General features: G+C 39.9%; 1 protein-coding gene and 1 long non-coding RNA gene across 3 annotated transcripts in view; one reads left to right on the forward strand and one right to left on the reverse strand.

The window, feature by feature from the left end:
* Positions 1-1,005: 1,005 nt before the first annotated feature.
* LOC104942537 (uncharacterized) lies at positions 1,006-23,027 on the reverse strand. The gene is made up of 3 exons (XR_798021.1): positions 23,017-23,027; positions 20,712-20,722; positions 1,006-1,139 (listed from the first exon to the last, which is right to left on the reverse strand). It is a non-coding gene; the product is annotated as an uncharacterized lncRNA (long non-coding RNA).
* Positions 14,571-26,256, forward strand: part of vaspb (vasodilator stimulated phosphoprotein b) — a 39,486-nt gene continuing 27,800 nt past the window's right edge. The window contains exon 1 of one of the 2 annotated variants that reach the window (XM_010767756.1): positions 14,571-15,051. In XM_010767756.1, the coding sequence (XP_010766058.1) occupies positions 15,047-15,051 (5 nt within the window). In that variant the 5' untranslated portion in view covers positions 14,571-15,046. The remainder of the gene's footprint in view (positions 15,052-26,256) is intronic. The other variant, XM_010767749.1, reaches the window with a different exon arrangement.

A 26,256-nucleotide genomic window follows, 5' to 3' on the forward strand; every position in this document is an offset into this window, starting at 1 on the left:
AAGATTTTCAACTGGTGGTGTCGAGTTTCTTTTAAACTTTTTGTTCCTTTTTATTAGCTACAGAGAATCTACAAAGAATCTGCTGACAACAGTTAACCCCTTCTGCTCAAGATAGCCAACCTAAAAAAGGAGAAGCCTACTCTATATTAAAGACTTCCCTCCACTTTTGAAAAACTCAACGCTCCGACCTGCGACTCGGATTAATTAAAGTAGATTTACAATGTCAATGTCACCTAAGCTGAATCAGATACTGTTTTGTTCTCCCGGTCAACATAGTCCGAGTACAAGATGACCTCTGTTGTTTAATATAGAGCCTTTTTTCTCTCATTACTTTTATCAAACCTATTAACCCAATGCTCAGTTTCTAAACCAACTCCTTCACAAAAGAGCAGGTAACATCCTTTTAGATAATTTGTGTGGAGAAGTTCTGACGAGATAAAGCTCTAAATGTAAAAAGTGAAACCTTTCGGAAGCGCAAATGTCCTCAGTAGTTTTCATTAGTGTTTGTTGGACAAACTGGGTACCGGAGAGGCATGAAATAGAATTTAGGAAGACAATAGGCGCTTTCACACCGGAGTACTTTTCCCCGAACTTTTCCCGTTTAGTTCCGATAGTTCCTGGGATTTTGCGTTCACACCAAAAAGAGAACTCAGTTCATGAGAACTTTTACCCCCTTTTTAGTCCCTGCTAGAGAGGTGGTACTTTCCTGGGGAGAAAAAAGTTCCAATTTCTGATTGGCTGGGCGAATTGCAAACCACGCCCCGTAAAACTCTGAAAGGTTTTGTGAAGCCGCCATTGTATTTGCTGGCATTAGCATTATTAGCATTAGCCCCGCGCACCAACGGAGAGAGAATAACTTATGGCAAGACAAAAAACAACATTGGAGCNATGTAATGTATTTACACGTTTCTCAGATTACCTGAAGACATATTTGCAATTGATGCAGAGGCAGCTTAATAAAAGATATGTCACTTGTTAGAAGCTATTATCCAAAGCGACTTCCATACGTTCGGTCCTGTGGGCAGTCCCCACAGGAGACATTTGGGGTGAAGTGTCTCGCCCAGGGACACAATGACACGCTGACTGCAGTTGGACTCGAACCTACTCTCCCCTGATGCGAAGATCAGTGCACTACCCCACTGAGCCACAGCCATCCATAATGATAGATTCAAGATTCAAGGCTTTTATTGTCATTTGTACATAGCTACAGTGTAGATATATCAACGGAAATCTTAGGTCACAAGCTCCTCCAACAATGCAACACAATAAAACAGATAAAATAGTTAAATTAGTAAAGTAAATACAAATGAAATAGAATTTAGCCTTTTTTGCTTTTTCAAGAAGTGTTGACCAACACAGAAACATTGGCAAACCATAAAAGAAGACATTACACAACATTAGAAAATACAGAAACACAACAGGAACTTTTCCAAAGGGAAGTACTGTATCTAAGATGATGTCGCCCTCTAGTGGATTGTAAATATAGTGCACCTAGTTTTCAAAAAGACCATCACAGCTTGTGACAAAGCCTTTTTTGATTTAATTAAAGCATGTCCTAAAAACTGGAATACATTTAATCGACCTTTGAAGCATCCCGTTATCAAGTTATTTTTCATTTTATGCTACTTCATACTCCACTATCTGATAGCTTTTTTCCATATTCAGCTAATATAACATATAAATCAGCTAATAAATAAAAGTAACACATAAATATAGGTTCAGATATACAGCAGCAGTATATAAAGAAATACAAATTAGCTCCATCTTTACCAGCTGTGATGAACACATTAATGCATCAATAATCATAATCCTTTCATTTAACATATGATTCTGCATACAAAGTACTTTTACTTTTGGTACATTGCGATAATGATACTTTATTTTAATTTAACTTCAGTAACATTTTGAAATGCAGGACTTTTAATTATAACAGAGTACTTAACAGTTTTACTTCATTAAAATACTACTACTGTACTGTAGCCACAAATAGGCCAAGTACTTCCTCAGAGTGTAACGACTGGATTTGACCCCATGATGAGTTCAGGGCCCACATTTCAGGTCACGTCACTTGGACTCTCTCTAAAATCCTTCTGTGGCCGTAAACTGGCCTCCAGCCCAGACCTCTAAGCTGAGTCTCGCTCCTCTACAGACTCCAGTCGCACTCCTTCCCGTCAAACAGAAATGGAGAGAGAAATATTTCAGTTCGATGCCCTTTTTATAGACATATTCTGCACATTTTCAGGTTCATATTAGTATTTAGTGTCTCTACTGCTACATGTCTCCATGCTTTAATGTTCAAAATGTCTTTATTTGTCTCATACTGCCTGTGCAGCAGCACCTCTTTTCACCCTATGTCTGAAACCAGAGCCCAGTCTGCTCTGATTGGTTAGGCCGGCTCTGTTGTGATTGGTCAACCACTTAGAGATGTCCAGCCCCTTAACCTATTATGTGCAACTTGTCTGTGGGAGAGAAACTCCCTCTGGAGGGAACACAGGGGTGTTAGCCTTTGCAGACCTCTTACATGCACACAAACCTATACAACACACCACAGGAGAGGGAAGACCACAAAAAGCTCAAAGACTCAACAATGAACTTGAGAACTTGGGGGTCGTATTTGATTCAGAGCTTTGACACTGTTTGTACTTTAAAAACACGATTTTATTCTAAATATATTCTTTTTTATATTTATTTTGTTCTTATTTAATTATACTTCTATTTTGTATTATTATATCTTATTTCATGTTATTCACAATGTATTCCTGCTTTATTTAGTTTATTCACATTTATTTTCCTCAATTTTCATTCTTATTTATACATTTTTGTGTTCCTTTTTTAACCTACTTAAATAACATCTGGAATCGTTTACACTGTCAGCTCTAGTCCCTGCTGGTTATACATACTGCATACTTCAGATCCAGCCTTTTTCCCCTCGACTGAGCCTCAGTTGTGTAATTCTCTTTATTCTATAGCTACTCTCTTTATTCAGCGGAGGCTTTCTGACGCTGCCTCAGGACTGCATGCTTCAACAAGTCTCTGACATGAGTGCAGTCTGTTTACATAACAGCCTCCCTACAAACCAGTACTGCGGTCAAGCCAGCCGTCTTTCACTTTTGCGTGGTCAAACCAGCCGCTCCTGTATTTCGAGTGCGCGATTAGTTACAGGTTTACGGTAATGCAATAAAACAACTCTGGGAAGCTGGATTTCAAAGTAAAGGATGGCTTGTGGTTCATTTCTATTATTTGCGATTGAAGAACAGGGTAATCTATGAGACTAATTGTAGGACTTATTGCTTCATAAACTTGTTGCACAAATACTATGAACTACTTTTACTGTGTACTTTTTGAGAATGGCAAAATTCCCTCCAGAGAACAAGAAGGAGCATTTTTGTCTAACTTTGACGTGGGATAAAAAACATTTCTTCCATAAGTAGTTTATGAGTCTGCCATGTTTGTACTTAGTACTTCTTAGACTACTTGCAAACATAATATGAACTACTTTTACTGTGTACTTTTTGAGTAATTTGAGTTTCAAAGTCCTCTCCAGACAACAAGAATGAGCATTTTTGTCAACTTTAATGTGGTCATTCTTGTTCTCTGGAGTGGACTTTGAAACTCAAATTACTGAAAAAGTACACAGTACAAAGTCCACTCCAGAGAACAAGAATGACCACATTAAAGTTGACAAAAATGCTCATTCTTGTTGTCTGGANATAGAAACTAAGCTTGCATTCCTGAGGCAATTCTCATTTATCATGGCTCCACCTAAAATAAAAACAACAATAAGACATGCGTGCCACTTACGGGCCATGTCTTTCCAGGTCGTCCCTATCTGTCTCTCTGTCTGTATCTGTGCGCTCATGGAGCCTCCTGCATCTTTCCCCCCCCTTCTTCTTGACCCTCTTAGGTGTGAAATCCTCATCTCTCTCATCATCTCCTGCAACAATATTGAGTCATAAAGTCCATGAAGATGGTCCTCGGCGTCCACTAGAATGGACATTTATAAAAGAGCTGGTATTTGAAAACTTGAATTATTAAATTGCTTTCAGAACTAATTATATAGTTCCTCACATGTTAATAAACAAGAACATATATATGATTTTCATGGTAACAATTACAATTATTCAACAATATTTGACTTCTCCTCCTGCTTCTATAAAATGTTGTTTTTGGTATGCCAGCCATGTTGGATGAAAAGAAAGAGGAACTTCCCAGCATGCAATTCTAACCAATGACATATCACTGGAAAGACCAGGATGTCCTCTGTACAGTACATCAGAGATTGATAGAGTAGCTCAAAAGAGTAAAAGGAGATGCATGTTAACAAAATGTCCACTACAGTGGACATTTTCAATGGGCTGGGTCCCAGGAGGATATTTCACATCATTCATCCACATCTGTAAAGAAACTAAAGGTAGTGGAGCAAAAGTACACCATTTACCTCGGAATTGTAGAGGAGCAGGAGTACAAAGTAACACAACATTGAAATACTCAAGTAAAGTACCTCAAATGTACAAATGTGATTGAGTAAATGTACTTAGTTACTTAGCATCAGTGGATTTTGAGTGCAGGACTTGTTCTTGTAACAGAGTATCCCTACTCCCTTGTACTTCTACTAGTAGGCTACAGACCTGAGTACTTCTACTTGAGTACAGACCTGAGTACTTCTACTTGAGTACAGACAGTACTTCTACATGAGTACAGACCTGAGTACTACTTGAGTACAGACCTGAGTACTTCTACTTGAGTACAGACCTGAGTACTTCTACATCAGTAGGCCTATAGACCTCAGTACTTTTACTTGAGTAAAGACCTGAGTACTTCTACTTGAGTACAGTACTGAGTACTTCTACTTGAGTACAGACCTGAATACTTCTACTTGAGTACAGACCTGAGTACTTCTACATGAGTACAGACCTGAATACTTCTACTTGAGTACAGATGAGTACTTCTACATGAGTACAGACCTGAATACTTCTACTTGAGTACAGATCTGAGTACTTCTACTCGTACAGATTTGAGTACACAGCAGTACACGGATCCTCCACAGAGCGACACCGCCCCGCTGCAGGGTGGAGTTTCAGCAGCACTGCAGAGAGCGGATAGGGAGGGGAACTGAGAACAAGTCGCTATCTGGCTTTTCCCCTTGCTGAAAAAAATCTATCAGGAATAACCGAAACAACTTCAACAATTTTTATTTTTTGCGTTCCAAAGTCCAAGGGGCCGCCGGCGGGAGTGGACTCACGCGCTCAGGTCAGACTTTCTAACTTTGAAAAGTTTCCACCATTGTAGCAAGAAGTCCTTGACGTCACCACAGGCTCGAGCGAGAAATCTTCCTAAAAGTGCTCAGACTCAGGCCTGCTGCTGTACAGACGGGCTTCAAACCGCTGTGTGTGTGAAGAGGCAGTTAAGAGACGACGTGCTGTCCATTATCAAGCGCTACACACACAGAGGGACACATATGCGTTTCCTCCACACATGAATGTCCTGTGGGCTCTCACTGTTCATCAGAAACATGCAGTGTTGTGTTCACGTTTCCGTCTGGCGTTTTCTCTATGAGGTCTCTGTGTTTCTTCAGAGGGGGAAGAAGTGTAGGAATACTCTGTTACAAGCAAAAGTCCCCCAACCCATTTGTTAGTCATGTACAAAAGTATTCAAAGTATACTTACAGTAGCCTACCAAAAGTGGAAGTACTTATTATGGAAATTGGCCCATTTCCTTATTATATATGAAATGTTTTGATTATTATTATTGATGCATTAAGGTGTTCTCAAAGCTGGTAAAGTGCAGCTAGTTTGAATGACTTTGTATACTGCAGGGTAGCTTGTGAATTTTCTCCAGGTGGAACTAAAGTCTGATTTAAGACTTGATTATATTTCACAACTAGTAACAAAAGGGCCAATATAATTGTAGTGGAGTAGAAGTCCAAAGTAGCAAAACATTGAAATACTCAAGCAAAGTACACTTATCTCCACATTGCAGTTCTTGAGTACATGTACTTTCCACCTCTGGTTTTCTTCACCATTCATAAATGTGCTCTCTCTGTCAGAGTTCCCTGTGTTAAAGAGGTGATTGTCTGGAGACCACCTCCCCACTGCTTCCTTTCGGACCCACAGCAGCTCCACAACCCTCATTGTGTCAAAGCAGCTAATGTGAACTTCTGTCACTTCTCTCCTGTATTCCTGCTCTCTCAAAGCTGGGTGTGTTGCTAGCAGAAGAGCAGCAGAGAAAATGTAGCCTCAGGGTGTAAATTCTTACACCACTGTGATGTGGTGTGCGACAGAGTGGAGGAATTTGTATAGAGACGTGTTTACTTTGAGCAATAAACTTGTGTCAGTAGCAGGCTATAAGGCAGGCTAGTATCTGAAAACATGCCAGAAACGACAGTGAGTCCGCTGGTGGAGATTGTGGGGCCTAATGGCAGTCTTTCCTCAGTGTGGCAGGGTGTGCTACATGTTGGCACATGATAGGACTGCTCCATGCAACACAAGCACACATGCTCACAAATTATATTGTTATTGTGGCCAAAAACCAACACCAGGAGTTTAAATGCAGAAGTGGAAGAAGTACTCAGATCTTGTACTTGAGTAAAAGTAGAAGTACTTGAGTGTAGGAATACTCTGTCACAAGTAAAAGTCCTGCATTGCACATGTTAGTGAAGTGAAAGTATAAAATTATTGGCATCAAAATGTACTTGAAGTAGCAAAAGGCAAAGTACTGATTATGCAGATTGACCCATTTTCTAATATTATATATTAAATAACTGGATTTGAATCATTGATGATGATTACTACAAAACAGTGTAGCCATATAACTGTAGTATTTTTACGGTGTAAAAGAGGGAGGTTAGACCCCCGCTGTCTGTCAGAGAAGAGTCTTTAGTTCAAGTTTTTTAGAGAAGAACTGTGTTTATTACATCATTCTTAACCCCTTTTTTCCCTAAACTACTTCATTGTGCTAACAATGTTATATGGAATAATATAAATTGGATTACACTACGTATGTAATAATCTGGTGATCCAGTTCTTAGTGTCATTTAAAAATAAAGAAGATTTAATGTTATGGATAAACAAGTGATTATAGTTTTACTTCAGTGAGTTCAACTGTAGGCTGTTTGTGAATCCTCAGTTGGACAGAAGTATACATGGAAATCTGGAAAAAATGTATTTAACTATATAAAAAAAGACAAGATATGTCGATAAAGTCTGAATTATTTGGATTTACTGCAGCAAGTTTTAAGACTAATCCACAGAAGGTCACCAAAAACAAATTAATCTGAGTTCCAGAAATGCTAAATAATTTTAAAAAATCTAACAAAAATCCGCAAAAGGGAGGAAAAATAAAAAAATAAGGTGGAGTAATTTAAAGGAAAGAGGAACTTTAGTGTACCCGAACATTGGTCATTATTCATAGGAGGTTTTGTTGTTGCAGTTGTTGGCTTTGTGTCCCTTCTCCGTCAGTCACTTCCTGTGTTGAATGCTGGGAGGGGTGGAGAGCTTTGGTTTGTCCCAAAATGTTGATGCAGATGACCAGAGGATGAATTAATTCTGTAAATACAGTATGGTGATGGAACAATTATTCCTCTTGTGCCACAATCAGGCTACAATTGTTAGTTTTACACACACAAAATGCAGCCCTGTTATTCATGTGTGTAGGACACAGTGTCATACAACAAGGCACTGCATTTGCAATCTTGTAGTCCTAATAGCCGCTTTCACACCAAGTACTTTGCCGTACTTAGTTCCCAGCACTTAGTTCCCCCATGGAACTAAGAGCCGATCGCGTTCACATCGGAATATGTCCCTGAGGGAAGATTACGCAAATTAAGCCGCTTACGTCACTTCTTCTTCTTCTGCTTTGGGTTTACTGGCAGGCCGCAAACAACTTCACGGCGTATACTGCCACCCGAAGTCCCCAGCAGGAAGTCCCAGAGTAAATCGCCAGAACGCCGTCACCTCCTCATCTCCACCGCTCCAATGTTTTTTTTGGTCTTGCCATAAGTTATTCTCTCTCCGTTGGTGCGCGGGGCTAATGCTAATAATGCTAATGCCAGCAAATACAATGGCGGCTTCACAAAAGTTTCTGAGTTTTACAGGGCGTGGTTTGCAATTCGCCCAGCCAATCAGAAATTTGAACTTTTTTCTCCCCAGGATAGTCCCACCTCTCTGGCAGGGACTAAAAAGGGGGTAAAAGTTCTCATGAACTAAGTTCTCTTTTTGGTGCAAAATCCCAGGAACTATCGGAACTAAACGGGAAAAGTACTCCGGTGTGAAAGCGCCTAATATATACAATAAAATAAGAGCACATTTGAGGAGCTTGTACGTGGTCTTGCACTCCTGATGGTTTTACTTTAGTACTTAAAAAAAATGGAAATAATTCAATATTTTGACCTCCATTTGTAAAGTAAAACAGCTGAACCTTGACCTTATACAGTATATGTACAGTATATCTGAATATACATATATATAAAATAAAAACGGCACATTTGATGAGCTTGTGCGTGGTCTTGCACTCCTGATGGTTTTATTTTTATACTCTGAGATTCCCATGTGTTGTCAGATTAGCAAAAAGTGGACTGAAAGTTTTTTGCATCCTGCCGTGAATCAATCCCAAAGCACTTTAAATCCAAATGACTTTGACTTTATAAAGTTTTTATCCACATGTTTTCTCCCACATAGTCAGATTGCTTTGGCCTCCTCCTGTGTGCTTCTCTTTCGATGTATAAATCACTCACATTGTCCACAGGGACGCAGATGTATCAAAGTGCTGAATGCAGGAAACTTAGAACAGGAAGGGCATTGTTAAAGGACAGGAAGTGTGAATGAATGCGGTTTTAAGACGGAGCAGCTTTCATCATTAAAGCTCTTTGGGTGGAGCTCCATCCTGTCGGGGTTTAAATTGACTTTATCTTCCTATACATCGCCAACAGACTCATTTACCCTCATTCTGTACATCTCTGAAAACATTTGACCCTCCTCTGAGTCACCTGACAGACAGACAGAAAGAAGCTAAGGCTCTGTTAGCATTCATTCTTTGGAGAACACTGTTAAAAGTGAGTTGATGATAAATTATCACTAAAATAAATGAGGCTCAGTAAAAAGAGCCAGAATTCCCATCACTAATACGTAAAGAGATAGTATCTGGGACGGCTCAATTCAAAATTCAAGTCAAGTGACACAACGCGACGTAAATTAATAACTCAAATAAAACTCCAAACATCTTCAAACATCTTACCTTTTTCTAGACTAAACACAGGTACGATCCTAAGTCAAAAACATATGAGGCTATCATGAGGTTGTTAACATCGCAGTTTATCAGTGGATGTTTGCTGGAACTAGCCTACTTGTTAACAGCGTGTTTCCTGACGGACACACACAGCGTAGAGACCGGTCTCAAATCAGCACCGCTGCAGACTCGCTGTTTGAGGGCTTGATAGCCCACTCCCCCTCCACACCGCTCCACACTCGTTGCTTTGGAACAGCCCTCAATATGGTGGACCCTCCGCGTGAACGTGCAAACGGAGGGGTAGGGTAGGGGTAGGGTGTAGGGGGCGGTTTGGGAATGGGCCTATGTGAAGAGAATAATTAGCGATACAGGGAGAGAAGCGGAGAGGAGAGTGAACAGGCGTGTTAGCGGCAGACAGGGAGAGACAAATAATTACACATGGCGCTCTCCAAGAAGAGGAAAGTGGACAGTGAGAACAGAGTGGACTCGTTCATGTTCACCCTGCCCACTGGGAGCACAGAACCAGTGTGTCTCATTTGTTCAGAGACCGTGGCGCTCATTAAAAGTGCCAAAACGCCACTATGAGACAGAACACAAAGTGTTTGACCAAACATTCCCTCTCAAGTCAGAACTGAGGTCACACAAAATAAGCAGTCTCAGAGCCCAATATGATCAGTCCACCAGGATCAAAATTAAAACTAAATATCGTTCCGGGGCAGGCTAACCGAGGCTAACCAATGAGCACCTGTGTGTGTGTATGAGAATGGCCCTGACACCATTTCAGCCCAGATTTAAACTCCTGGCAGGACAAGCTCGAGCTCAATTCTCGCACTGAATTAAAAAAAGTGAGTAAGGGACTGCAATATAAGAGGGAAAGAAAGAGAAACTTTAAAACTGTTCAATTGTTATGAATGATATTGTTCTATAATCGTCAGAAACTGTTAAGTCATGATGTGAAACGGTTAACAAAGAAAAAGGGAAACTCAAGCTGCTGCTACACTTTATTTTATTTATCTAAAATTAAGCACTTTTAAGATGCACACATTTTCAAAAGCTGTTTTATTTATTTTCTCTATTTTATTTTTAAATGCAGCCCGAGAGGAACATTACACATATCCACAGTATTTACTGTATATCTGTATAGTTCAATGTTAATAGACAATAAATATTGTTGTTTTTGAATTTTGCTTTCTTTATTTGATTGGCAGTCAGTTGTTGATGACATGCAGACGTTGATAAAGCTACTTCAATATATATCACACTAATTCATAAAGCAACTTAGACATTTTGATGTTCCGGACCTTTGCATGGGGACATTTTCTCTACCTGGACCTCGTTGAATTTTAGTTGAATACCCCTGCTCTAGATGATAGGAAAGGAGATGTCAAACTTCCTTTATAACCTCCTTTAGCTTAGGAACCACTGGANAAAAAGTACACAGTAAAAGTAGTTCATAGTATTTGTGCAACAAGTTTATGAAGCAATAAGTCCTACAATTATTCTCATAAATTACCCTGTTCCTCAATCGCAAATAATAGAAATGAACCACATGCCATCCTTTACTTTGAAATCCAGCTTCCCAGAGTTGTTTATTGCATTACCGTAAACCTGTAACTAATCGCGCACTCAAAATACAGGGGCGGCTGGTTTGACCACGCAAAAGTGAAAGACGGCTGGCTTGACCGCAGTAAACCAGTGGTGAGGTTCATTTACTGAAGTACTTTGAATGTTCTTTATCTGAGTATTTCAGAATCCCTTTATCCATCGCACAGCGGGAAATGTACTTTTGCAGTAAGATTTTGAATGCAGCACTTTGACTTGTGATTGAGTAATTTCCCAATGTATTACTGCTACTTTCACTGAAGTAAAGGATCTGAGTAGGCTACTCACTTCCTGTTGACTCTGCTGAACTGAAGCTACAGTAACCGATATTTTACCCTCAACTGCTGAGTGAGCACTTACTGCAGATATTAACTCCAGATCTTGGATGAACGTCAAACACGTGTGGAGGCTCAGTCTCAAAAAGTTTCCCCAGAAAGTAGCTCGTAAAGATTCAGCAGCAGTCATGCAGTAATTGTAGGTTGCACACTGAAACACAGCTTTATTTCCACAGCTTGACGTCAGTCGGTCAGCGCCAGCCGCAGATAGAAAACATGGAGGACACTTGGAGACACAATAATCAGAGATACTCCAGGAAGGATACAGACATGTGTGCATGGGCGTCACTTTGTTAGAAAAAGTGGTGGGGGCAATTTCTCCTGATTTAACATCAGCATAGCAGAAGAGAAAATATGTCCTTCCCCTGGGTGTTGAACATTGAGCACCTTCATGATAAACCAACACATAGATCTCTGGACCACCGATGTGTTTTTAAAACAATGAACGCCCAACTATACGTGTTGCTGTGATGTGATTTTGAGTGAATGTGTACCTTTGTGCACACAACGAGCACACATGTATGGAGGACATGACATAAGTAACACATAAATAAATGCATAAATACAGGAATAACATTTTTTATAAATGTGAAGAAAAAAAAATACAGGAATAGATAAACACAAGGAGAAACATTTAAATATTTATTCATGTTTGTGCGCGATTCAGAGGGACGTGAATCTGATCATTCTTATTATTTATGAAATAGATTAAATAAAATAATAATATAAAACAGAAAAACTGACTTGAACAAATATATATAAAGATATTTAATATGAAAAAAATTGTTTTAATAAAACTAGTGATAAAAAACAAGAATTAAATACATTACTTTTTAGAAACATTAAGCTAATATAAAACTTGAAAAAAATATTGCATTATAAAATGTTTTGCAACAAAAAAGAAATGAAACAGTTGGTAAATGCATGGGGACAAAGATGTTCTGATTGCTGCTTTAAACACAGTAAAGGCACTAAATACAAATATGGAACATGAGCAGAATATGGCCTCTTTAATAAAGTTTACAGTTACAAAAAACATAATTTCTGATACACTGTTTCTTTAACTTATGTAAAAGTAGCTAAACCAAAGTGTAAACATATTCTGTTACAAGTTAAAGTGTTGCATTCAAAAGTCTAACAAGAGTACCACTGTTAACAGGGGGACACATGGTTCAAAAAGAAATAGCAGACCAGTTGCTCAGAGATGTGTGTGTGTGTGTGTGTGTGTGTGTGTGTGTGTGTGTGTGTGTGTGTGTGTGTGTGTGTGTGTGTGTTGTGAGACTGAAGGCATATTGGCTTTCTGGATGTTTACACATGCCAGGCCGACGTAATGCATTCCTCTCTTCCACTTCTGTCCCCGTCAGGAGGAGCTTTTACAGAGCGCCGAAAGATGGGACGGTTACTTCAAAAATGTAATCCTAATCTGAGCATCACAATATAAGAAACCAAGATATTTAGGATAAAAAAATGTGTCCTCTGCTCAGAGATTTTATTAATAGGAAAACCTGCCTTTCATTAAGTATATCCAGGCAACAGCCATACATCAGCAATGAAACACATGAACACATTCCACAGTAGAAGCAGAGGGGTTAGGGTTAACCCTAACCCGAAGCAGAAATACAATCTGAGTTGACAGAAAATGCTCCGTTTTACACAGTTAAGCTCACACACACTATGTTATGAGCATAGGTTCTCCTACTCAATTAAAAACAGAACAAATGAACCAAAGAAAGTGAAAACCATGAAGCAGATTCAGGCAGTAGGAATATAGATTCACACTTAAAGTGTTAGCCTACAGGACAGTACATCTACAAAAAGAAAATAACATCTGATCCTTTTACAACAAACACTATATGCTCTTTTTAGTGTTTTACTAACATTGTGATCCTGCTGGTGATACACAATGTCTATAAATGTAACAGTAATCTGATTACTTCTTTTATTATGTCTCCGACATCATGCTACAGAAAGTCTGTCTGGAGCAAAGCCAGAGAAGGAACCTGAAGTAACCCAGACATCCAGCAGGGCGGAGGCCCTTGGCGTGGAGGAGATGCTGCCTTCAATTGATGTGGGAAATTAAAACTACCACAGGAAAAACAAACCTGAATGCATCAATAATAATAATCCAGCAATGTAATATACATGATTCTGAAGTAGTTTTACTTTTGGTACTGTTGGTACATTTAACACACTTATTAAAAGTAACATTTAATTTATGAAAGAATATAAATACTAATAAAAGGGGATTTTAAAATGAAATGAAAATAAAATATACACAATTATTTTGTTCAAAAAACTATATTTTGTCAACCCATCCCCTTCAATATACAACAAAGTTTTAAGTTCCTATAATTGAGTTGTTGGCCCAGTTTCCATTGTAGACATACAGAGATTGTTTTAGTTCACTCTGACAGCCGATGAAACAGGAGAACCGCTCACACTCCTGAATGTTGTTTTTGAGCAATCATTTGTGCATCTTCACTCATGCTGTTGTAATAAACATCTTTTACATAATTTGTTTTATATATTATATATTTTGTATACAATGTGCACATTTAAACTTTAAATTATTATTGTTGTATAGATATACTTATACTTTATTTTATTTCATTCCATTTTTTTATAAATAATTATAATGAAATATTGTATTTATAAATTGATTTTAAAAGCTACTTAAAGACACTTTATAACTTCATGTAAACATTCTGAAATAAATTATAAAAACATTTACATTTTATTTTATCCATTATACCCCTAGGAAATTCTTATCCTGATGCTTCTGATTTTTACGAGGCACACGTGAACGCATCATGGGATTGTAGACTTCAAACTACTTTTATTAATAATACTAATAATAATAATACTAATAACTATAACAACAATTATTATTATTAATGTTTTAAAGCACTTTTTAGAGGTCTTCAAACTTTTATTTAATTGTATCTTTTAATTTATGTTATTATGTATTTAATGTTATCCAATATCTTTATTCTTCTGATTTTTCCAAGGCACACCTGAACACAACACGGGATTGTAGCCTTACCTTCTGATTGTTGTATAAATACTTTTTACATTTTTATTTGTATAGAGAGCGATTTAGAGGTCTTCAAACTTTTAATGTATTCTATCTTTTATTATTATTTTAATTTTACTATTATTTTAGTTGTATTATGTTATTTGATATTATGTTATTTTATTATTTATTGATTTTATTTATCATGTATTTGATTATATGTTATTATTTGTATTTGGTTATTTTTTCATTTTATGTTATTATTATTTGTATTATTTTTGCATAATTGTATGTTATAATTTATTTGATCTTCTGTTATCCAAGCATACCCCTTGGGAATTCTTGTCCTTCTGTTTTTTCGGAGGCACACGTGAACGCAGCACGGGATTGTAGGCTGCTTTGAAGCTGGCGGGTTGGGCCAGACTGGGTGAATCTACAGACCTACCGACCGACCGACCGACAGAAAGAAAGAAAGCGGGGAGAAAAGTCCAGGCGCAAACCCACGGCGTTAATCTGCGCAAACACAACCGCAAAGCTGCGCAAAGTGTGATAAGAGAACTTCTTCGTTTTGATTTATTCGGATACATCCCGCTACCTCTCGGCGTGCCACTCTTTATCTCGCACTAACCCAATGTGGGAGAGTGATTTGAGTTGACAAGCTACTGTATCCCCCCCACCCCTCCTCTCCACACAACCAGGAAATCGTCGAGGTGTGCTTTCTCTAACACCGCTCCTGCTGCCCCGTCTGCGGGGGTAGATGCGCCCTTTTCCCCTCGATTTCTTTTTTATTTGGGACTTTTTTTGTACTGAAGAGCCGGGCTTCTGCTCTGAAGTCGGACAAACTTGAGGAGAGGAGCTCCACTCTGGCCGAACAATGAGGTGGGTAAAACGGTTCAGATCCCCTTCATCTGCATTGTGTTGCTACATTTTGTGTTTTTCGGCCACCGGGTTTCCACAAAGGCCACCGCTGATCGTTTCTGACCCCATGCCACCTCTTTGTGCGGGTTTAAACGCCAGGGAAGAGCAAGTAGTTTCCACATTAAACAGATAATAAGTGGGTGGTGTGGTTAAACTACATGGACGCTGTGTAGCAAGTTTGTGTGACCTTTGCTGCCGCAGAACTTGACTTTAGTGTATCAGAAAGTATCTCCGCAGGCTCCTTCTGTTCATGTGTGCTTTCTTCTGGGAACATTATTCCCAGGCTGGGGTTGTTAAGCCGGTCAGATAACGAAAACAAAGTTTGTATCGGTTTCAAACACTCCATGTTTTGTGATGGCAGCTTTAGTGCTCACCTAAACCTCTATCATGCAAACAGTGGTATTAAGTAACTAAGTACTTACTTTTTGGAGGTACTTGTACTTGAGTATTTCCATTTTATACTACTTTGTACTTCTACTCTACTACAATTCAGATGTACATGTTGTACTATTATTCCCCTTCTTTTATGTGTACCTTAAGTTACTTTGCAGATATATATTAATGATAAACAATAAGCTCAACAACTTAAAAAATACTTCTGATACATCTTGATTCAATTCACAGTTGAAATAAGTTCCACCTTTACCAGTTTGATAAACACATCATTACCTAAACTTTTGGTACTTTAAGTATATTTAGATGCCAATACTTTTGTACTTTTACTTGAGTAACATTTTGGTCGCATTGCTTTTACTTGTAGCAGAGTATTTATACTTCAAGGTTTGAGTACTTCTCCCACCTCTGCAAGGAGGATATAAGTGTATTCACAACAGTTTATAGGAGCATGTGAAAGGGGTTCAGTGTGCATGGTGGAGCCCCTCTATAAAAGGGGCTCCTTCAGCAGCACAATGCCCCAAATACACTTTCTGTTTATATCATGTCATGCATTCCCTAGCCGGACATTAAACACACTATTTAGCTCCCTCTGGGAACACAGACACCAAGCTGCTCAGTGGGAAAAGCTCAACAAATTCCACATCCTGTTACAGCCTGTGCAGTGGGCAATTACATGCTTTGAAGCCTGGGCCCTCTTTGCCTTTTCCCTCACTTCTTCACATTTAAAACACGCCACTTATGTCAGGGAGCAGCTTTTGTCATCTGAAACCCTGACAGATGCGGGTTAAATTCGACGAAGGGCTGATAACCTGTGAAACTAGTTCTTTATCTCAAACCTCCAGAGCTGTGTAACAATATACCTCCGCTTTGCACATGGGTTGTTTCCAGGGTTTGTATTTGTTTTGCACATAGTTCTGCACGGCAACTTTGATTAGAGCAGGAACAGGAGGCACTTGAGCTCCCCCTGAAATCCTGCCACAATCACAGTAATGCATTTAAAATGTCCTGCTGATGAGGCCATTAATTAAGTTAATGCAACGCTCAGCAAAGATTACTGCTACCATACTTAGCAGAACACACTGGCAGTTTAATGTGAGTGTTAGCTAGCAAAGCAACCCAAATATGGAGGAAGTAGGAGAACTGGGTTTCTTTGTTGTAGATATGCCTGCCGTGTTTATGCCAACCCCATGACAACACACTGATATCTATGATTCACCATTTTATTGTTATGATATAATACAATAAGCAAACCGCTTTATGGCTGCACAAAATGCTTCCCAACCATAAACCCCTGCAGGAAGTAGACACGCAGAGTAAGTAAAATGCTTTTTTGTTTACATTCAGTTATCATTATGCCCCTTTTTTAAAAGTGGTTTCTCCCAGCTGTTGATAAGTGACGTCCGTCTTGATAATCACAGGTCACACTTTATCTCGGTTCTGTGGTCTGACCCGTTGATGTCACCTCGTATAATAGGTAAAGACTGGAATGCGGCTCTGCTCATGTTCTTTGTTAATTGTCCCTGTGGTATGCGCATGTTGACATAGACGTGCATTCAGAAGTTCAACAATTTGACCCAGTTGAGAAAATTCTTCCCAAAGTTTAAGCTGCCTTTTAAAAAATATTTTACAGTCAGTGGAGTGATGCAGAAAGGAATCCTAAAACCTGGACATAACGTAGCATTCTACCACTTCCGGTTCAAGTAAAAGAAAAGCAACCTTTTGTTCAACAAGATAAAATTGGTGGGTAAATAATATAAAGATATAAGAAACTCCAAAATCCAATGGGGGAAATCCTGTTGACTTTAAGGGAGCACAACAAAAATACACCATCACTCTAGAGACATCCAGCAAATGCTCCCAAATGGAAATGAATGCTAACGACACTGTATCATCATATTCCAACTTTCTTTATGCTCTGGTTAGGTGGCACAGGAAGTGCACCATCTGCATAATGATTCATTGTTGTTGTCAGAGGTGACTCCAGTCTCCCACCATGACTCACTGACTGGGTCTCTGTGACTAAAAGCCCAGTATGCTGCTGCTGCTGCCTCAGGCTCGAGATGTAACGTGTGTGACGTGAGTAGACAGGTGTAGTGCATCTGCTTTCACAACCTCACAACTTCCCTGAGCTCATGTTAAAGCTGGACATGCCTGGAAGCGATGCCAAACTGGGCTACGCCGCTCCACTCGACTCCTCGCTGTAGCTTTTTATTGATCAGCATTAAAAGCAGGGAGGTGGCCTCCCCCTCCGACTCCTTTGTGTCTCGCCTGTAGCTTCTTTTCCCTTTCTGCGTTGGCAGTAACTGGAAAGGAATGCAGCTCTTACGGTGATCTTTGCAGCCGTTTTGCTGTCACATCCACTTCCTCTATCACAATGTTCTTGACCTCGTGTCCCAACAGGCTGCTAGTAACTGTAATTTAAGAAACTTAGCAGTATTGCTTTGTTCATGTCCATGTAAGGATAACAAGATGAAACTCACTGGGGCTGCGGTGGTTGCGCGTTCATGCCTTAGTGTTGTGTAATCTTCACTTTGTGTGATGTGTTAGATGCTGCGTGTTTCATGTCTCGACTTGTTCTTCTAATTCCTCTGAAAAGTGTTTCTTCTGTTTTCTTTTGAAGTCGGAAGTCAGTGGCAAAGCATTATCAGAGTTTACGCCTGCATGCATTCAATGAAACTAAATAATACAATTCTATCAAAGGACACTTAAGTGTGTAGGTACTAGTAGAGCTATTTGTTAAGGATTCACCTTATCTTGCAAACTGCATACTTGAAATGTCTGCACTTTTAATTTCGTTGTTCAACCAAACACCCCCTAAGACCCACACTAACCCTGCGCCCTAGAAGCAATAACAATTTGAGATAATTGGAAAGAGCTTGTGGGAGTTATTTTCTATAATCCATTTAGAATAATGGGTTTATCTCATGCATCATAAAGAGTTGCATGTTGATATGCCCTCCTAAAGACGGTGGAGTCGGTGTGACAGTGTGTCTAAATGATCCCTCCACACACTCCGTTATTAAACCAGTCTTGTGAGTTTGTCTCCCACATCACACCCAAACACTGCAGCCCCCTCCCCTGAACCAATTTACCCCTCCCACCCCTGATACTCATAAATAGGCCATTATGCCGCTTGGATTAGCCACAGAGGTTGCTCAGCATACAAAACCTACTGTTGTCTACTTGGCGGCAAATGCAGTTTTCTTATTTGTGGCTGGTGTTTTAGTTCTCTTATTGTGCTGTAATGGACTCTCTGGTTGGTGTGTTTTTTCTAGCTATCCTTTTTTTGTGTGGCTAAATTGGCTCCAAGCAACTTTAAATTCCAAAATATGCCCTATTTGGATAAACCAATCACATCTTGGTAATCTATTTTTTTAGGTTTTTGGCTTTAAATATGTTATTATTAAATAACAGTTGGTTCAAAAGCTTAAAATCAGTTTTCTAAAGGTTGTCAAAGCTTGCTATGTAATGGCAATCACACTCTAAGGGAGTACCAACACAAAACAAAGGCACTGTGAAAGAGCACTAGAGCAGGCCATTGTCCATTAAAGTGGAGCAGAAGAAATGGCTAAAGTGGCCAAATGAAGTTAAAGACACATCTACAAACCCTGTGGTGTCTCTGCATTAGAAAGACCGAGGGACATCATCCAGCTGATGGGGAGTCTGGGTATTACTCTGTAGTGAAACCTAAGATTGTTGTGGGCAGAAACGCTGTAGTGATGTATTGTATGGTCACACAGCTAATGGACACAAAGAGACATCAGGTTCATCTGAGGCCCGCTGCTTAATGGATGCCAGTTAGTATAAAAACAAATTCCTGCTGTCAGCCATCCTAAACATTTCTATCGGTTAGATCCAACCTCACTTATCAGGGATGATGGTGATTGCTGATACACAAAGGTTGCATCAGATAAAACTGTATAGGTTGCAGATGCCGCTTTCATTTTTCTGTTTGGCAACACTTCCACTCTGTGCTGTTGTTTAGAAAAAGGAGAACCTGTTTTTAAAAAGTTCTTCAGTCAAATAATCATTTTCTGCATGGATGACACTTTAGTGTTTTTTCTGGATCAGCGAAGCATTTCAAATAGTTTACAGAGACAGTTGTTGCTGCCCTTGAAGCTGCAGGAAGCAATGGCTTTCTCAATTTGTTTTTGGTTGTTAAACTGAAATGAGGTCTGTGGTTAACACGAGATTTTAACGTTTTGTTCTTCTCATGTGTCTAAATGAGACGACGAAGCATCATCACGCCCAACTTGAAACCTAGTTCCTTTATAGCCTAACGTTAGCTTTTTACTTCAAAAATCATAAAGTGGAGATTATCCTGCTGAACAAAACGTGTTAGTATCATAAACAGGTTTATTTCTTCAAAGTAATCCAATCGAAAAACCCCGTTGTGATTCTAACTTCCTTAATACTTCATCATTTTAACCCGTTCTCTCTAAGCGTCTACTCTATAAGAAGTTCATTTGGGGAATTGATGTTGTCGTCAATTGAGAGGACTGTTCTCTTGTTAAAGATGTGTTTGCTAAAATGGTTAATCCTCGATGCTCAGTCATGGGTGAACATTGGCCTGAATGTTACCTGTGCGGTTTTGTTTTGTTCAGTCAGTAACAGGGTTTACATAGCTGTGCCGCAAATTGATACGGTGTCTGCATGCTTGTGTAGTGCAAATAATCAGCCACCATTTCTCATTGACTGCAATTTCTCATGTTCGAAGAAAAACTAGTAGTCAAGATCTTCAAGAGCACTGAAACTCTTTTCTTTAAGTTTGTATACCATCGCAAACTTGGTGTTCTGCTTTTGAAGGTGTACAACATTATACAGCTATTATCAAAACGGCCAGTATCGGCAAAGGAGACTAACGTGGGGTCAAAGTCTGCACACTCAACGGAAAGCAGGAAATATGATTAGGTGTTGCCTTGTGTTATTTTCTGCTTTGTCTTTTGTTACCTCTGTGGAAACAAGTCTTGTTAAAGAAAGAGTGTGAAGTCAGGGGAGGTAAAAGGGGGGAGTTCTTGTTTAGTGAATTGGTCTTCCTCAGAAAAGTAGACCCGTCTCCTCCTTGTCTCGAGCCGAGGAGGATGTGCTCCAACCTGTAAAAGGAATTGAGCTCTGCGAGGAGGACAGAGGTGAGATGGTTCCAAATATGGGCATTAAGCTTGCCAGTAGTCCCCCCCTCTCTCACACACACACACACTCACACTCACACTCACACTCACACTCACACTCACACACACTCACACACTGCCTCTGAAGCAGGAAGGAATTCATCTCCACTCTTGAAGTGGTCACACAACAGAAAAAGAAAAAAAGTTCTTGGCCAAACCTCTTTTCCACTTTTTCCACAATGCGGGATAAACTATGCCGGGCAAGCGATGAGTCAGCGTTTAAAGAATGCTGAGAGGTTCTCTGAGTAGACGAGTCAAACAAAGATATTTAGAAGAGTATAGCTGACATGGTCGGGCTGTTTCTGTGTGATTTGACTCGAGTAACAGACGCAGAAAGCAGTAGCCTAAAGTGTGTGTGTGTGTGTGTGTGTGTGTGTGTGTGTGTGTGTGTGTGTGTGTGTGTGTGTGTGTGTGTGTGTGTGTGTGTGTGTGTGTGTGTGTGTGTGTGTTGCTAAGACCTGTGTGAAGAGAAATAGGCATGAAGGGAATGATAAAGACACGGGGAGCGAAGATAGCAGACGAATAACAGCTGATGGAGATTTCATTTTTGTCATAATAACCTCGTGATTTTTTATGTAGTCACTGACGTATTCTAAGAGTAATCAATACTTTAGTCTGTGTTTCATATTTGAAGAAAATACGCTAAAATGTTACCATGGGTTGTAAGAAAATATATTAGATTTTCATTCCTATGTTTTGGGATTATAAAAAACACTATTGATTTTATTTGATAGTTAATATTCAATGGTTTGATGCAGACAAAAGGTTGGGCTAGATTGTACATTATGACAGTTTTTCTTTATGGAATTGAAATATATAATCTTGTTACAGTATTGTAATAAATGTAATAAATCATAACATGAATTTAATTTGAAGGTTTTCGGCCAATGCACAAACTTATACTGAATAAAAGGGTATTTTCTTCTGGATTTTGTGCGTTTGTGCATCTATGGGACAGCTGGCTCCAACATCTAAACAGGAAGTACACCTTGCAGTTGGAAAGCTTTTCTCGCACGTACTTTACAGCTCTGATAGAAACAAACAGTTTCCTAAGATGTGTGTTGTGGACTCTGAGTCATGTGGGCCCGGCTGAACTTCACTAACAGCCGTTTACGTTGCCTGAGGGAGGATCGAGGATAGCGTAGTGTCAGGTGAGCGGGCCAGCGTCAACAAGCTATTGTGTGGACGTCCTAAGTCTGAATCAGAGGTCAAGTACTTCACCATGACCTCAGTGCAGATTGTGCAATAGACTATGAGTCCTAAAACCCTGAATTGTGTCCACTTCCTGTCCCCTGGTCTGGAGGTCAGTGGTTTTCTGAATGTGTTTTTGGCTGTTGGCCTGAAATAAGGTCTGTGGTTAACACAAGCTGAAGACATATTTAAAGTTTTGTTCTAGAGCAAAACACAAGTCAGTAAATAACCCAATGGTGAATTTAAAAACGGCGGTTGCTAACAAGTGTCTAAATGTCATCAGGCCCAACACTAGCCGCATTTAGCTTAGCGATGGTGACGGGAAGTCATGTGACCCTGCTGTAGTTCCTTTACAGCCTAACGTTAGCTTTTTACTTCAATAATCATAAAGTGGTGTAAGTATCATAAAGGCGTGTTCACATGGAGATATTCCATAGGATTGTTGTCCAGGGAAACGGGGAAATGCTGAATTCAGTGTCGGCCTGCAAAAATACGTCCTCACTGAACTATGATGCAGCCACATTTTCTTCAAACGGAAGTTCAGTCTCTCTCTTGCAACCAGTTAATCACCTGATGGCACATTTGATTTCACACGTAGCTTCTTTCACTTCCCTTTTTTCACTTGTGTCTGCACATTGCTTGTCTGTCTCGAACGTGACTTTCCCATGTGTGTCGTTTTTAACTTCGCTATGTGGTTGAAAGGGAATGTTTCCTTCTTTACTTATGAATGAGTTGTAGCTATTGACTTTTACTGTAAATATCCTGCATAACATATTTAAACCTTACAAAGGCTGAAGAAAATAAAATCAAGGTTCTTTATTTTGTGATCTTTTTTAAATGAATCTGATGGAGTAACTGCACGTTTTTGAACTGCAGTAAATATCTTTTTCAATGGTTCAAGTAGTATATAACAATGTTCTACCAACTATAAAGAGACATATAGGTGGTGTGTTTCTCATGATAATCTTCATCATGAAAAAAGACAGCTGCGGTCTGTATTTTTATCAAGCTGTGAAGGAGGAAGTGGTTTGGTTAGACTCAGACTCTATTTGGTGACTTATTGTTCTCTGTCTGGTTTTAAGCGTGAAGTATAACTGAAGGGGAAGCGTAGAAATTTGAAATGAATCATTGTTTGTTCATCTAAGGTGCAGCGCGGCCACCTATGGTTTACTCATTAGAAAGTAACACCTGTTTCTCACCTATGTTCACATTTGGCTCTGAATGTGTGTGAATCAAGTATCAAACCAACACGTATTGATGAGACCTAAAGCCGCGTGCATGCATTGCGCTAGATTTTGCACAACGCAGGTTTTAGTCTTACCGGCTGTCTTTCTTTTATCCTAAAAACAGAGAAAGACACTTATTCCTTGAGGCAAGACTGACTCAAAAAGCTTGAGCATCATTAAAAAATGATATTTGTCTGTAGTAGAGGGGGCCGAAAAGGCTTTCATAAAGTGGTATTATATGAATTCCTGGAGGAGAAAGAGAAGTCTCACGGATTAGGAGGGACAGTGATCCAGAAATGGACGCGGAGACAAATGGTATTACTCCTCTCAGTGTTTAGACATTACTGAGAACCTGCAGTGTCTCAGGGATGATGTCATGTGTGCTCAGTAAAGCAGTCTCATGATGATACTCAGGATGAATGTACTCCTATCCATTTCACTGTATGTGAGGACTTCTTATCCCTGCACCAAATATAAATATGGAATGCAGTAGGGGAGAGGTGGGACGAGAGACACAAGTCAAATGGGATGAAAGTAATATATACAAAAGTAACCCAGGACAAAAAGTAACACTGGACAAAAGACAAAAGTGAACTTGAACGCGGGTCGAAGGTAACTTAGGACAAAAGTTACGCAGGCCAAAGACAAAAGTAACACGGGACGACAGTAACACGGGACGACAGTAACACGGGACGACAGTAACACGGGGCGACAGTAACACGGGGCGACAGTTATGCGGCACAATAGAGAAAAATAATGCGGGACGAAAGCTAAATATTTGCCGGACAAATTACCAAAGTAACACGTGATAAAAGTATTGTTGGACGAAAGTAACCGGAGACAAAATGTGCAAATATTGTGGGACAAAAGGCAGACGTAACCCAGGAGGACAGCAGATGAAGGACGAAAGACAAAAGTGACGTGGGATAGTTCTCTCCGAGCCCATCTTTATCATGCCTAACCATGTCCGCATGTTCATCACGCAGAACTGACTGCAAGATATACGACGTTGTTTCGACAAACCAGAGAAGCTGTTTTTGATTGTAGGAATGAAATTCACACAAGCAGTACATCTTGTTGAATTAAGAGGTTGGTTTAGTTTGTTGTTTCATAATTATGATCATTTGACAGAACTATTCGTACTTTATTACATCCCAAGTTTCGCAATGTTGGAGTTTCAGGTCAGGTTTAACTGTCAGGAGTCAGTGTTTCTTCAGTCGCTCTTTATTAGCTCTGCTGCTAATGCGGTCACACTGTCCATGTAACAGAACTTAACAAACACATGTTTCATATTGAACAAATGGAATTGGAGAAAGAGGTTAACAAAGACTGAGAGAAGTCGGGTTGACCTGCAGTAGAGCATATGTTTTTCTCAGAGACACGTGTGTGAGAGGTGCTGTACAGGCAGAGGGGCCATTAATATCCTAATGTCTGGCTAAGATAAGTGATGTGCTTGCAAAGACAAATAAACAAGGACAGGACAGCTCATAACATTGTGTTACAATCGTCCCGACTAACAGGTTTAAAATAACAATGCTCAACTTCTATTCAAACCTAAATTGTACCAAATGTGTTCTAGATTTGACCAAACAGCTCCTGGTTTTCACAGAACAGACATAAGAGTGGACGATGACAATGAAAAACTGTTTCTATCTGTAACCTTTTTATCTTCTTAATCGACTGAAAAGTGTTTATTTTGTCTCGACTCTCGTGAATGCCACAGAAGAGACATATCTTGACAGACCTTGGTTATATGTTTGAGGAACTAGTGGGGGAAGGGGGGAGGAGCAGCGCTGTGGGAGGGTCAGGTGAAGAGAGGAGGAGGAGGAGGAGACGGAGCCACTGGGCCTGACTGTACTTGCCAACTCATTTGGGGGAAAGTTCCCAGAGCAAAGCCTTATACAGACATTTCCAAGAGAGCATGAGCCCCTGCGGTTTCCTGTTAACCCCTCGCTGACCAAGAAACCACAAAGAGAGGAGGAACTCACTGCCTGTCTTGAAAACCTTGTTCCCGTTTTTAGCCAAAGCACATTTTGAATATCATCACGGTGATCACTTCCTGTTGTCAAGCTATTCGCTGGAGGTATTTGGGGGCTGAGATCCCTCCACAAAGCATCAGGCCGTGACCCCTTTGTGCTTAAGAGAAAAACACTCACCCTGACTAAGTGAGCAACACACCCAGAGGCCCGATTTGGAAAAAGTAACTTGTTGCAATTATTTTCTGAAATGTGGGAGGATTGATTATTTTTGGCATCATTGGATAGTATATTAAAATGATCATGGTGTGGTTTTAGAGGATCTGTAACAAACAAATATGTCCAATAAATACCAATTGAGGCGATTCATGCAGGGGGGGGGGGTGTGAGAGAAACTCAGGGGTTTTAGCCTTTAAATAGCACTTACATCAGGGGTGTCAAACTCAATTTGATCACGGACCACATTCGCATAAAAGTAAAGCGGCATGTAACCGTATAATAAACGTATTATATTCTTTGCAAGCTCTTGTGGGGCTACATAAAATTAAGTCACAGGCCGGATTTGGCCCCCGGGCCTTGAGTTTGTATATAGCACACCACAGGAAAGGGAATCCCCCCCCCCCCCCCCCCCNCCCCCCGCCAAATCATAATACGCCTCTTTAATATCTGTCCAGTCATCCCAGCTGTGAGTTCCTGCAGTTGTTACCCCCGGGTCGGCAGCTGTTGTCAGATGACAGGTGTGAGGCTCCCTCTCGGTGTGTTTCTGCCACTCGTGCTTTTAGCATCTCTGTGTCCGTAGTTCTATCAATAATTAATGTACTCACTCTCAGTCGCACTCCTGAGCCCTTCGCTTTCTCTCACATTAAATATGCATCTGTTTCCCAGTCCGAAGCCTCCGTCCCCTCCCAGTTCCCATCAGCAGCAGAAGGCTTGATGCAGATCAGAGAGTGCTGCAGTATTTATACATCCCGAGTTCACCTGCCTAAGTGACAGACGGGCATTGAGCCTATTGGTTTTAGTCCACTGTTGATTATTTCAAGGTGCCTTCTCTTCCTTGTAAAAATCCTTTCTCCCACTGTTGTAAAAATAATGATTTAGCATCCTATGGATTGCCTTTCATTTAAAGTGGACCTATTATGCTATATTGGAAACATATATTGTAGGGCCATACCTATACAAAACATGTCTGTGAAGTTTTTTGCTTAAAAT

This window comes from Notothenia coriiceps, unplaced genomic scaffold (genome assembly GCF_000735185.1).
Source record: "Notothenia coriiceps isolate Sejong01 unplaced genomic scaffold, NC01 NC01_scaffold00000339, whole genome shotgun sequence".
In the NCBI taxonomy this organism is placed as follows: Eukaryota; Metazoa; Chordata; class Actinopteri; order Perciformes; family Nototheniidae; genus Notothenia; species Notothenia coriiceps.